Raw genomic sequence first — 14,680 nt, 5'->3', positions numbered from 1 at the left:
GACTCCCCTGCCCCAAATCTCCTCCTACATGGCAGTGACATTCTCACATATAGTTATACCGTATCCCCCCAGCGCAGGACTCCCCTGCCCCATATCTCCTCCTACATGGCAGTGACATTCTCAGCTGTGGTTATACCGTATCCCCCCAGCGCAGGACTCCCCTGCCCCATATCTCCTCCTACATGGCAGTGACATTCTCAGCTGTGGTTATACTGTATCCCACCAGCGCAGGACTCCCCTGCTCCATATCTCCTCCTACATGGCAGTGACTTCCTCAGCTGTGGTTATACTGTATCCCCCCAGCGCAGGACTCCCCTGCCCCATATCTCCTCCTACATGGCAGTGACATTCTCAGCTGTGGTTATACTGTATCCCACCAGCGCAGGACTCCCCTGCCCCATATCTCCTCCTACATGGCAGTGACATTCTCACCTGTGGTTATACCGTATCCCCCCAGCGCAGGACTCCCCTGCCCCATATCTCCTCCTACATGGCAGTGACATTCTCACCTATAGTTATACCGTATCCCCCCAGCGCAGGACTCCCCTGCCCCATATCTCCTCCTACATGGCGGTGACATTCTCAGCTGTGGTTATACTGTATCCCCCCAGCGCAGGACTCCCCTGCCCCATATCTCCTCCTACATGGCAGTGACATTCTCAGCTGTGGTTATACTGTATCCCCCCCAGCGCAGGACACCCCTGCTCCATATCTCCTCCTACATGGCAGTGACATCCTCAGCTGTGGTTATACTGTATCCCTCCAGCGCAGGACTCCCCTGCTCCATATCTCCTCCTACATGGCAGTGACATTCTCAGCTGTGGTTATACTGTATCCCCCCAGCGCAGGACTCCCCTACCCCATATCTCCTCCTACATGGCAGTGACATTCTCACCTATAGTTATACCGTATCCCACCAGCGCAGGACTCCCCTGCTCCATATCTCCTCCTACATGGCAGTGACATTCTCAGCTGTGCTTATACTGTATCCCCCCAGCGCAGGACTCCCCTGCCCCATATCTCCTCCTACATGGCAGTGACATTCTCAGCTGTGGTTATACCGTATCCCACCAGCACAGGACTCCCCTGCCCCATATCTCCTCCTACATGGCAGTGACATTCTCACCTGTGGTTATACCGTATCCCCCCAGCGCAGGACTCCCCTGCCCCATATCTCCTCCTACATGGCAGTGACATTCCCAGCTATAGTTATACCGTATCCCACCAGCGCAGGACTCCCCTGCCCCATATCTCCTCCTACATGACAGTGACATTCTCAGCTGTGGTTATACTGTATCCCACAAGCGCAGGACTCTCCTGCTCCATATCTCCTCCTACATGGCAGTTACATTCTCAGCTGTGGTTATACTGTATCCCCCCAGCGCAGGACTCCCCTGCCCCATATCTCCTCCTACATGGCAGTGACATTCCCAGCTATAGTTATACCGTATCCCACCAGCGCAGGACTCCCCTGCCCCATATCTCCTCCTACATGACAGTGACATTCTCAGCTGTGGTTATACTGTATCCCACAAGCGCAGGACTCCCCTGCTCCATATCTCCTCCTACATGGCAGTGACATTCTCAGCTGTGGTTATACTGTATCCCCCCAGCGCAGGACTCCTCTGCCCCATATCTCCTCCTACATGGCAGTGACATTCTCAGCTGTGGTTATACTGTATCCCACCAGCGCAGGACTCCTCTGCCCCATATCTCCTCCTACATGGCAGTGACATTCTCAGCTGTGGTTATACCGTATCCCCCCAGCGCAGGACTCCCCTGCCCCATATCTCCTCCTACATGGCAGTGACATTCTCAGCTGTGGTTATACCGTATTTCCCCAGCGCAGGACTCCCCTGCTCCATATCTCCTCCTACATGGCAGTGACATTCCCAGCTATAGTTATACCGTATCCCCCCAGCGCAGGACTCCACTGCTCCATATCTACTCCTACATGGCAGTGACATTCTCACATATAGTTATACCGTATCCCCCCAGCGCAGGACTCCCCTGCCCCATATCTCCTCCTACATGGCAGTGACATTCTCAGCTGTGGTTATACTGTATCCCACCAGCGCAGGACTCCCCTGCCCCATATCTCCTCCTACATGGCAGTGACATCCTCAGCTGTGGTTATACCGTATCCCCCCAGCGCAGGACTCCCCTGCCCCATATCTCCTCCTACATGGCAGTGACATTCTCACCTATAGTTATACCGTATCCCACCAGCGCAGGACTCCCCTGCCCCATATCTCCTCCTACATGACAGTGACATTCTCAGCTGTGGTTATACCGTATCCCCCCAGCGCAGGACACCTCTGCCCCATATCTCCTCCTACATGACAGTGACATTCTCAGCTGTGGTTATACCGTATCCCACCAGCGCAGGACTCCTCTGCCCCATATCTCCTCCTACATTGCAGTGACATTCTCAGCTGTGGTTATACCGTATCCCCCCAGTGCAGGACTCCCCTGCCCCATATCTCCTCCTACATGGCAGTGACATTCCCAGCTGTGGTTATACCGTATCCCACCAGCGCAGGACTCCTCTGCCCCATATCTCCTCCTACATGACAGTGACATTCTCAGCTGTGGTTATACCGTATCCCACCAGCGCAGGACTCCTCTGCCCCATATCTCCTCCTACATGGCAGTGACATCCTCAGCTGTGGTTATACCGTATCCCCCCAGCGCAGGACTCCCCTGCCCCATATCTCCTCCTACATGGCGGTGACATTCTCAGCTGTGGTTATACTGTATCCCCCCAGCGCAGGACTCCCCTGCCCCATATCTCCTCCTACATGGCAGTGACATTCTCAGCTGTGGTTATACTGTATCCCCCCCAGCGCAGGACACCCCTGCTCCATATCTCCTCCTACATGGCAGTGACATCCTCAGCTGTGGTTATACTGTATCCCTCCAGCGCAGGACTCCCCTGCTCCATATCTCCTCCTACATGGCAGTGACATTCTCAGCTGTGGTTATACTGTATCCCCCCAGCGCAGGACTCCCCTACCCCATATCTCCTCCTACATGGCAGTGACATTCTCAGCTGTGGTTATACTATATCCCCCCAGTGCAGGACTCCCCTGCCCCAAATCTCCTCCTACATGGCAGTGACATTCTCACATATAGTTATACCGTATCCCCCCAGCGCAGGACTCCCCTGCCCCATATCTCCTCCTACATGGCAGTGACATTCTCAGCTGTGGTTATACCGTATCCCCCCAGCGCAGGACTCCCCTGCCCCATATCTCCTCCTACATGGCAGTGACATTCTCAGCTGTGGTTATACTGTATCCCACCAGCGCAGGACTCCCCTGCTCCATATCTCCTCCTACATGGCAGTGACTTCCTCAGCTGTGGTTATACTGTATCCCCCCAGCGCAGGACTCCCCTGCCCCATATCTCCTCCTACATGGCAGTGACATTCTCAGCTGTGGTTATACTGTATCCCACCAGCGCAGGACTCCCCTGCCCCATATCTCCTCCTACATGGCAGTGACATTCTCACCTGTGGTTATACCGTATCCCCCCAGCGCAGGACTCCCCTGCCCCATATCTCCTCCTACATGGCAGTGACATTCTCACCTATAGTTATACCGTATCCCCCCAGCGCAGGACTCCCCTGCCCCATATCTCCTCCTACATGGCGGTGACATTCTCAGCTGTGGTTATACTGTATCCCCCCAGCGCAGGACTCCCCTGCCCCATATCTCCTCCTACATGGCAGTGACATTCTCAGCTGTGGTTATACTGTATCCCCCCCAGCGCAGGACACCCCTGCTCCATATCTCCTCCTACATGGCAGTGACATCCTCAGCTGTGGTTATACTGTATCCCTCCAGCGCAGGACTCCCCTGCTCCATATCTCCTCCTACATGGCAGTGACATTCTCAGCTGTGGTTATACTGTATCCCCCCAGCGCAGGACTCCCCTACCCCATATCTCCTCCTACATGGCAGTGACATTCTCACCTATAGTTATACCGTATCCCACCAGCGCAGGACTCCCCTGCTCCATATCTCCTCCTACATGGCAGTGACATTCTCAGCTGTGCTTATACTGTATCCCCCCAGCGCAGGACTCCCCTGCCCCATATCTCCTCCTACATGGCAGTGACATTCTCAGCTGTGGTTATACCGTATCCCACCAGCACAGGACTCCCCTGCCCCATATCTCCTCCTACATGGCAGTGACATTCTCACCTGTGGTTATACCGTATCCCCCCAGCGCAGGACTCCCCTGCCCCATATCTCCTCCTACATGGCAGTGACATTCCCAGCTATAGTTATACCGTATCCCACCAGCGCAGGACTCCCCTGCCCCATATCTCCTCCTACATGACAGTGACATTCTCAGCTGTGGTTATACTGTATCCCACAAGCGCAGGACTCTCCTGCTCCATATCTCCTCCTACATGGCAGTTACATTCTCAGCTGTGGTTATACTGTATCCCCCCAGCGCAGGACTCCCCTGCCCCATATCTCCTCCTACATGGCAGTGACATTCCCAGCTATAGTTATACCGTATCCCACCAGCGCAGGACTCCCCTGCCCCATATCTCCTCCTACATGACAGTGACATTCTCAGCTGTGGTTATACTGTATCCCACAAGCGCAGGACTCCCCTGCTCCATATCTCCTCCTACATGGCAGTGACATTCTCAGCTGTGGTTATACTGTATCCCCCCAGCGCAGGACTCCTCTGCCCCATATCTCCTCCTACATGGCAGTGACATTCTCAGCTGTGGTTATACTGTATCCCACCAGCGCAGGACTCCTCTGCCCCATATCTCCTCCTACATGGCAGTGACATTCTCAGCTGTGGTTATACCGTATCCCCCCAGCGCAGGACTCCCCTGCCCCATATCTCCTCCTACATGGCAGTGACATTCTCAGCTGTGGTTATACCGTATTTCCCCAGCGCAGGACTCCCCTGCTCCATATCTCCTCCTACATGGCAGTGACATTCCCAGCTATAGTTATACCGTATCCCCCCAGCGCAGGACTCCACTGCTCCATATCTACTCCTACATGGCAGTGACATTCTCACATATAGTTATACCGTATCCCCCCAGCGCAGGACTCCCCTGCCCCATATCTCCTCCTACATGGCAGTGACATTCTCAGCTGTGGTTATACTGTATCCCACCAGCGCAGGACTCCCCTGCCCCATATCTCCTCCTACATGGCAGTGACATCCTCAGCTGTGGTTATACCGTATCCCCCCAGCGCAGGACTCCCCTGCCCCATATCTCCTCCTACATGGCAGTGACATTCTCACCTATAGTTATACCGTATCCCACCAGCGCAGGACTCCCCTGCCCCATATCTCCTCCTACATGACAGTGACATTCTCAGCTGTGGTTATACCGTATCCCCCCAGCGCAGGACACCTCTGCCCCATATCTCCTCCTACATGACAGTGACATTCTCAGCTGTGGTTATACCGTATCCCACCAGCGCAGGACTCCTCTGCCCCATATCTCCTCCTACATTGCAGTGACATTCTCAGCTGTGGTTATACCGTATCCCCCCAGTGCAGGACTCCCCTGCCCCATATCTCCTCCTACATGGCAGTGACATTCCCAGCTGTGGTTATACCGTATCCCACCAGCGCAGGACTCCTCTGCCCCATATCTCCTCCTACATGACAGTGACATTCTCAGCTGTGGTTATACCGTATCCCACCAGCGCAGGACTCCTCTGCCCCATATCTCCTCCTACATGGCAGTGACATCCTCAGCTGTGGTTATACCGTATCCCCCCAGCGCAGGACTCCCCTGCCCCATATCTCCTCCTACATGGCAGTGACATTCTCAGCTGTGGTTATACCGTATTTCCCCTTCGCAGGACTCCCCCCGCCCCATATCTCCTCCTACATGGCAGTGACATTCTCAGCTATAGTTATACCGTATCCCACCAGCGCAGGACTCCCCTGCCCCATATCTCCTCCTACATGGCAGTGACATTCTCACCTGTGGTTATACCGTATCCCCCCAGCGCAGGATTCCCCTGCCCCATATCTCCTCCTACATGGCAGTGACATTCTCACCTGTGGTTATACCGTATCCCCCCAGCGCAGGACTCCCCTGCCCCATATCTCCTCCTACATGGCAGTGACATTCTCACCTGTGGTTATACCGTATCCCCCCAGCGCAGGACTCCCCTGCTCCATATCTCCTCCTACATGGCAGTGACATTCTCAGCTGTGGTTATACCGTATACCACCAGCGCAGGACTCCTCTGCCCCATATCTCCTCCTACATTGCAGTGACATTCTCAGCTGTGGTTATACCGTATCCCCCCAGCGCAGGACTCCCCTGCCCCATATCTCCTCCTACATGGCGGTGACATTCTCAGCTGTGGTTATACCGTATCCCCCCTTCGCAGGACTCCCCCGCCCCATATCTCCTCCTACATGGCAGTGACATTCCCAGCTGTGGTTATACTGTATCCCCCCGGCGCAGGACTCCCCTGCCCCATATCTCCTCCTACATGGCAGTGACATTCTCAGCTGTGGTTATACTATATCCCCCCAGCGCAGGACTCCCCTGCCCCATATCTCCTCCTACATGGCAGTGACATTCTCACCTGTGGTTATACCGTATCCCCCCAGCGCAGGACTCCCCTGCCCCATATCTCCTCCTACATGGCAGTTACATTCTCACCTGTGGTTATACCGTATCCCCCCAGCGCAGGACTCCCCTGCCCCATATCTCCTCCTACATGGCAGTGACATTCTCACCTATAGTTATACCGTATCCCCCCAGCGCAGGACTCCCCTGCCCCATATCTCCTCCTACATGGCAGTGACATTCTCAGCTGTGGTTATACCGTATCCCACCAGCGCAGGACTCCCCTGCCCCATATCTCCTCCTACATGGCAGTGATATTCTCAGCTGTCGTTATACTGTATCCCACAAGCGCAGGACTCCCCTGCCCCATATCTCCTCCTACATGGCAGTGACATTCTCAGCTGTGGTTATACTGTATCCCACCAGCGCAGGACTCCCCTGCTCCATATCTCCTCCTACATGGCAGTGACATTCTCAGCTGTGGTTATACCGTATCCCCCCAGCGCAGGACTCCCCTGCCCCATATCTCCTCCTACATGGCACATGGCAGTGACATTCTCACCTATAGTTATACGGTATCCCACCATCGCAGGACTCCCCTGCTCCATATCTCCTCCTACATGGCAGTGACATTCTCAGCTGTGGTTATACTGTATCCCACCAGCGCAGGACTCCCCTGCTCCATATCTCCTCCTACATGGCAGTGACATTCTCAGCTATAGTTATACCGTGTCCCACCAGCGCAGGACTCCCCTGCTCCATATCTCCTCCTACATGACAGTGACATTCTCACCTATAGTTATACCGTATCCCACCAGCGCAGGACTCCCCTGCCCTATATCTCCTCCTACATGGCAGTGACATTCTCAGCTGTGGTTATACTGTATCCCCCCAGCGCAGGACTCCCCAGCTCCATATCTCCTCCTACATGGCAGTGACATTCTCAGCTGTGGTTATACTGTATCCCACCAGCGCAGGACTCCCCTGCCCCATATCTCCTCCTACATGGCAGTGACATTCTCAGCTGTGGTTATACTGTATCCCCCCAGCGCAGAACTCCCCTGCCCCATATCTCCTCCTACATGGCAGTGACATTCTCAGCTGTGGTTATACTGTATCCCCCCAGCGCAGGACTCCCCTGCTCCATATCTCCTACTACATGGCAGTGACATTCTCAGCTGGGGTTATACTGTATCCCACCAGCGCAGGACTCCCCTGCTCCATATCTCCTCCTACATGGCAGTGACATTCTCACCTATAGTTATACCGTATCCCACCAGCACAGGACTCCCCTGCTCCATATCTCCTCCTACATGGCAGTGACATTCTCAGCTGTGGTTATACTGTATCCCCCCAGCGCAGGACTCCCCTGCTCCATATCTCCTCCTACATGGCAGTTATATCCTCAGCTGTGGTTATACTGTATCCCCCCAGCGCAGGACTCCCCTGCTCCATATCTCCTCCTACATGGCAGTGATATTCTCAGCTGTGGTTATACTGTATCCCACCAGCGCAGGACTCCCCTGCTCCATATCTCCTCCTACATGGCAGTGACATTCTCAGCTGTAGTTATACTGTATCCCACCAGCGCAGGACTCATCTCCTCCTACATGGCAGTGATATTCTCAGCTGTGGTTATACTGTATCCCACCAGCGCAGGACTCCCCTGCCCCATATCTCCTTCTACATGGCAGTGACATTCTCACCTATAGTTATACTGTATCCCCCCAGCGCAGGACTCCCCTGCTCCATATCTCCTCCTACATGGCAGTGACATTCTCAGCTGTGGTTATACTGTATCCCCCCAGCGCAGGACTCCCCTGCCCCATATCTCCTCCTACATGGCAGTGACATTCTCAGCTGTGGTTATACTGTATCCCCCCAGCGCAGGACTCCCCTGCCCCATATCTCCTCCTACATGGCAGTGAAATTCCCAGCTATAGTTATACCGTATCCCCCCAGCGCAGGACTCCCCGGCTCCATATCTCCTCCTACATGGCAGTGACATTCTCAGCTGTAGTTATACTGTATCCCCCCAGCGCAGGACTCCCCTGCCCCATATCTCCTCCTACATGGCAGTGACATTCTCAGCTGTGGTTATACCGTATCCCACCAGCGCAGGACTCCTCTGCCCCATATCTCCTCCTACATGGCAGTGACATTCTCCGCTGTGGTTATACTGTATCCCACCAGCGCAGGACTCCTCTGCCCCATATCTCCTCCTACATGGCAGTGACATTCCCAGCTGTGTTTATACTGTATCCCACCAGCGCAGGACTCCTCTGCCCCATATCTCCTCCTACATGGCAGTGACATTCTCCGCTGTGGTTATACTGTATCCCACCAGCGCAGGACTCCTCTGCCCCATATCTCCTCCTACATGGCAGTGACATTCCCAGCTGTGGTTATACTGTATCCCACCAGCGCAGGACTCCTCTGCCCCATATCTCCTCCTACATGGCAGTGACATTCTCAGCTGTGGTTATACTGTATCCCCCCAGCGCAGGACTCCCCTGCCCCATATCTCCTCCTACATGGCAGTGACATTCTCAGCTGTGGTTATACCGTATCCCCCCAGCGCAGGACTCCCCTGCCCCATATCTCCTCCTACATGGCAGTGACATTCTCAGCTGTGGTTATACTGTATCCCCCCAGCGCAGGACTCCCCTGCTCCATATCTCCTCCTACATGGCAGTGACATTCTCAGCTGTGGTTATACTGTATCCCCCCAGCGCAGGACTCCCCTGCCCCATATCTCCTCCTACATGGCAGTGACATCCTCAGCTGTGGTTATACCGTATCCCCCCAGCGCAGGACTCCCCTGCCCCATATCTCCTCCTACATGGCAGTGACATTCCCTGCTGTGGTTATACTGTATCCCACCAGCGCAGGACTCCCCTGCCCCATATCTCCTCCTACATGGCAGTGATATTCTCAGCTGTGGTTATACTGTATCCCACCAGCGCAGGACTCCCCTGCCCCATATCTCCTCCTACATGGCAGTGACATTCTCCGCTGTGGTTATACTGTATCCCCCCAGCGCAGGACTCCCCTGCCCCATATCTCCTCCTACATGGCAGTGACATTCTCAGCTGTGGTTATACCGTATCCCCCCAGCGCAGGACTCCCCTGCTCCATATCTCCTCCTACATGGCAGTGACATTCTCAGCTGTGGTTATACTGTATCCCCCCAGCGCAGGACTCCCCTGCTCCATATCTCCTCCTACATGGCAGTGACATTCTCAGCTGTGGTTATACTGTATCCCCCCAGCGCAGGACTCCCCTGCCCCATATCTCCTCCTACATGACAGTGACATTCTCAGCTGTGGTTATACTGTATCCCCCCAGCGCAGGACTCCTCTGCTCCATATCTCCTCCTACATGGCAGTGACATTCCCAGCTGTGGTTATACCGTATCCCACCAGCGCAGGACTCCCCTGCCCCATATCTCCTCCTACATGGCAGTGACATTCCCTGCTGTGGTTATACTGTATCCCACCAGCGCAGGACTCCCCTGCCCCATATCTCCTCCTACATGGCAGTGACATTCTCACCTATAGTTATATGGTATCCCACCAGCGCAGGACTCCCCTGCTCCATATCTCCTCCTACATGGCAGTGACATTCCCAGCTGTGGTTATACTGTATCCCACCAGCGCAGGACTCCCCTGCTCCATATCTCCTCCTACATGGCAGTGACATTCTCACCTATAGTTATACGGTATCCCACCAGCGCAGGACTCCCCTGCTCCATATCTCCTCCTACATGGCAGTGACATTCTCAGCTGTGGTTATACTGTATCCCCCCAGCGCAGGACTCCCCTGCTCCATATCTCCTCCTACATGGCAGTGACATTCTCAGCTATAGTTATACCGTATCCCCCCAGCGCAGGACTCCCCTGCTCCATATCTCCTCCTACATGGCAGTGACATTCTCACCTTTGGTTATACCGTATCCCCCCAGCGCAGGACTCCCCTGCTCCATATCTCCTCCTACATGGCAGTGACATTCTCACCTGTGGTTATACCGTATCCCCCCAGCGCAGGACTCCCCTGCTCCATATCTCCTCCTACATGGCAGTGACATTCTCACCTATAGTTATACCGTACCCCCCCAGCGCAGGACTCCCCTGCCCCATATCTCCTCCTACATGGCAGTGACATTCTCAGCTGTGGTTATACCGTATCCCCCCAGCGCAGGACTCCCCTGCCCCATATCTCCTCCTACATGGCAGTGACATTCTCACCTATAGTTATACCGTACCCCCCCAGCGCAGGACTCCCCTGCCCCATATCTCCTCCTACATGGCAGTGACATTCTCAGCTGTGGTTATACCGTATCCCCCCAGCGCAGGACTCCCCTGCCCCATATCTCCTCCTACATGGCAGTGACATTCTCACCTATAGTTATACCGTACCCCCCCAGCGCAGGACTCCCCTGCCCCATATCTCCTCCTACATGGCAGTGACATTCTCAGCTGTGGTTATACTGTATCCCCCCAGCGCAGGACTCCCCTGCCCCATATCTCCTCCTACATGGCAGTGACATTCTCAGCTGTGGTTATACTGTATCCCCCCAGCGCAGGACTCCCCTGCCCCATATCTCCTCCTACATGGCAGTGACATTCTCAGCTGTGGTTATGGTGCTTGCAGTCGGACCCCCGCTTTAGTTGATGTTTACAGTGAATGTCTGATGAGAGAGTAGATCCACAGTCTTGCAGCCGTCACAGGTCCGCGCCTAAGAGGTGACGCACAGATTTCTCTCTCTGCAGGTCTACAGGGGGCTCTGGAGGGACAGAGAGGTCATCATCAAGTGTGGGGTGGAGGAGAATCTGAATGTGGACAGTAACCCAGATGCCGCCCCCCGCAGAGAGCTCGTCCTCTTTGATAAACCCACCAGAGGAACGTCCTTGGATGAATTCAAGGAGATGCTGCTCAACTTCTTAAAGGTGAGGCGCAATGGAGGATGATGATGAGATCGGCCATGTTGGATTCTATGACTCCCAGTCTCGTCTTACTATTGAGAGCACACAGCAGAGCAGTCATAGCTGTTCCTTCTGGTAATGTCCAATGTGTATGGCCACACTTTCACTCTGCTCTGTCTTTACAGGCTAATTTGGGGGACCAGACATCACTCACGGCACTGGTCAGCCGGATCTTGTCCATGGCAGACGTCAATGAGGACGGTAAAGTATCTTTGGCGGAAGCCAAGTCTATATGGGCCTTGCTGCAGCTGAATGAGTTTCTTCTCATGCTCTCGCTACATGAGAAGGAGCACACGTCCCAGCTACTTGGCCACTGCGGAGACCTGTACGTCACGGAGAAGATCCCTCACGACTCCCTCTATGGCACGCAGATGCCCAGTTTCCTCCAGAACCTCCTTCCTTCTCCCGTGCACCGACTTATCCACCAGTGGTTTGCTCCTGCCTGGCCCAGAAGAGCCAAGATCGCCATTGGACTGCTGGAATTTGTGGAGGAGATCTTCCATGGGACCTACGGGAGTTTCTTCATCTGTGAAACCAACTTTAAGAACATCGGATACAATGAGAAGTACGACTTCAAAGTGGTGGACCTGCGGAAGGTGGCCACAGAGATGACCCTCAAAGGCTTCCTCAAGGGCCGTCACTGTGAGCAGAACTCGGACTGCACCTTTGGCAGGGACTGCACTGCCGCTTGCGACAAACTCATGAAACAGTGTAAAAATGACGTTATCCAACCCAACCTGGCCAAGGCCTGCCAGCTGCTGCAGGAATACCTGCTGTACGGCTCGCCCGCAGACCTGAAGGACGAGCTGCAGAAACAGCTGCGGACTTGTATGACCCTCAGCGGCCTGGCCAGTCAGATGGAGGTCCACCACTCCCTGGTGCTAAACAACCTGAAGACTCTGCTCTGGAAGAAGATCTCCAATACCAAATATTCCTAGATGGAGCATCACATGACCCATAGGGGGCACAAGTCGCATAAACGCTTCTGCGAGGTGAAGGCAGGTACTTGTGTTTGAGGGGAAAAAACGTGGTCTATAATAGAAACACATAAGATGCCGTCCATCTGTTATATGCTCCAACAGCAGCACCACCAGAACCAGCGGGTTCTTCCTGAGAGGCCGACCACCACCCTAGAGGTGTCCTCTAACACGCGATGTCTCAGAGGAAGTGTTTTCATCTTTCCAACATGTGGGGGTAGAACCTGCTATAGTTACCCCTCCAGAGGGCATCCCCCGGGGCTGCACATGTGATGTCTGGTCCATTCCCTGCTCTCATACGTTGGTCCAGACATGACATCATCACTGCCGATCCACTGTGACCTCCCGGAGGGGCAGGTAGACAATCCCCCAAGCTCCTGCTTTTACAGAATACCCTTTAACTCTTCCCCATTGGCTTCTAAGACCCCCAAAAGAGGAGCGGTGAGAGATGTGGAAGCCCCTGCGCTACCTGATGAATGCGGTGGTCCCCTTTCCTGTGCCCCACCCACCTGGGTGTCACTGTATACCACCAGGGCGTCTGATTTTAATATTTCCAAATTTGTCCTGGTCCATGTTCCATCATGGCGGATAATGACAATCCTTGGATTTTGTTTGTGGAGAACATTGCTGCCATCCAGAGTCCCCTCATCTATTGCCAGGTCTGCTGACAACTCGCTTCCTGTGTGTGGCCCCCAATAATCCCCTCCCTGGTGGTGCCTGCAGCAGGTGGTGGCCCCTGGTGATCCCCTCTCCTGGGCCCCGCCCCCCTGTGGTGCCTGCAGCAGGTGGTGGCCCCTGGTGATCCCCTCTCCTGGGGCCCCGCTCCCCCGGTGGTGCCTGCAGCAGGTGGTGGCCCCTGGTGATCCCCTCTCCTGGGCCCCGCCCCCCTGTGGTGCCTGCAGCAGGTGGTGGCCCCTGGTGATCCCCTCTCCTGGGCCCCGCTCCCCCGGTGGTGCCTGCAGCAGGTGGTGGCCCCTGGTGATCCCCTCTCCTGGGCCCCGCTCCCCCGGTGGTGCCTGCAGCAGGTGGTGGCCCCTGGTGATCCCCTCTCCTGGGCCCCGCCCCCCTGTGGTGCCTGCAGCAGGTGGTGGCCCCTGGTGATCCCCTCTCCTGGGCCCCGCTCCCCCGGTGGTGCCTGCAGCAGGTGGTGGCCCCTCGTGATCCCCTCTCCTGGGCCCCACCCCCCGGTGGTGCCTGCAGCAGGTGGTGGCCCCTGGTGATCCCCTCTCCTGGGCCCCGCTCCCCCGGTGGTGCCTGCAGCAGGTGGTGGCCCCTGGTGATCCCCTCTCCTGGGCCCCGCTCCCCCGGTGGTGCCTGCAGCAGGTGGTGGCCCCTGGTGATCCCCTCTCCTGGGCCCCGCCCCCCTGTGGTGCCTGCAGCAGGTGGTGGCCCCTGGTGATCCCCTCTCCTGGGCCCCGCTCCCCCGGTGGTGCCTGCAGCAGGTGGTGGCCCCTGGTGATCCCCTCTCCTGGGCCCCGCTCCCCCGGTGGTGCCTGCAGCAGGTGGTGGCCCCTGGTGATCCCCTCTCCTGGGCCCCGCTCCCCCGGTGGTGCCTGCAGCAGGTGGTGGCCCCTGGTGATCCCCTCTCCTGGGCCCCGCCCCCCTGTGGTGCCTGCAGCAGGTGGTGGCCCCTGGTGATCCCCTCTCCTGGGCCCCGCCCCCCTGTGGTGCCTGCAGCAGGTGGTGGCCCCTGGTGATCCCCTCTCCTGGGCCCCGCCCCCCTGTGGTGCCTGCAGCAGGTGGTGGCCCCTGGTGATCCCCTCTCCTGGGCCCCGCTCCCCCGGTGGTGCCTGCAGCAGGTGGTGGCCCCTGGTGATCCCCTCTCCTGGGCCCCGCTCCCCCGGTGGTGCCTGCAGCAGGTGGTGGCCCCTGGTGATCCCCTCTCCTGGGCCCCGCTCCCCCGGTGGTGCCTGCAGCAGGTGGTGGCCCCTGGTGATCCCCTCTCCCGGGGCCCCGCTCCCCCTGTGGTGCCTGCAGCAGGTGGTGGCCCCTGGTGATCCCCTCTCCTGGGCCCCGCTCCCCCGGTGGTGCCTGCAGCAGGTGGTGGCCCCTGGTGATCCCCTCTCCTGGGGCCCCGCTCCCCCGGTGGTGCCTGCAGCAGGTGGTGGCCCCTGGTGATCCCCTCTCCTGAGCCCCGC

The 14,680-nt window shown here is 56.3% G+C and overlaps 1 protein-coding gene across 3 annotated transcripts in view; it reads left to right on the top strand.

The window, feature by feature from the left end:
* The window catches only part of DIPK1B (divergent protein kinase domain 1B), a 55,694-nt gene extending 41,728 nt beyond the window's left edge, over positions 1-13,966 (top strand). Inside the window, exons 4-7 of one of the 3 annotated variants that reach the window (XR_011849885.1) lie at positions 11,353-11,529; positions 11,691-13,327; positions 13,389-13,626; positions 13,866-13,965. Coding sequence is in view for 1 of the 3 variants with exons in the window: in XM_072125823.1 (XP_071981924.1) it covers positions 11,353-11,529; positions 11,691-12,503 (990 nt within the window). In the remaining 2 variants the exon portion in view is untranslated. Of the gene's footprint in view, positions 1-11,352; positions 11,530-11,690; positions 13,715-13,865 lie in introns of those variants that run through there. The other 2 variants (XR_011849884.1, XM_072125823.1) reach the window with 2 other exon arrangements.
* Positions 13,967-14,680: the final 714 nt, after the last annotated feature.

This window comes from Engystomops pustulosus, chromosome 9, assembly GCF_040894005.1.
Source record: "Engystomops pustulosus chromosome 9, aEngPut4.maternal, whole genome shotgun sequence".
In the NCBI taxonomy this organism is placed as follows: domain Eukaryota; kingdom Metazoa; phylum Chordata; class Amphibia; order Anura; family Leptodactylidae; genus Engystomops; species Engystomops pustulosus.
Note: the sequence above shows the minus strand (reverse complement) of the source record. Positions and strands in the feature narration are given on the sequence as shown.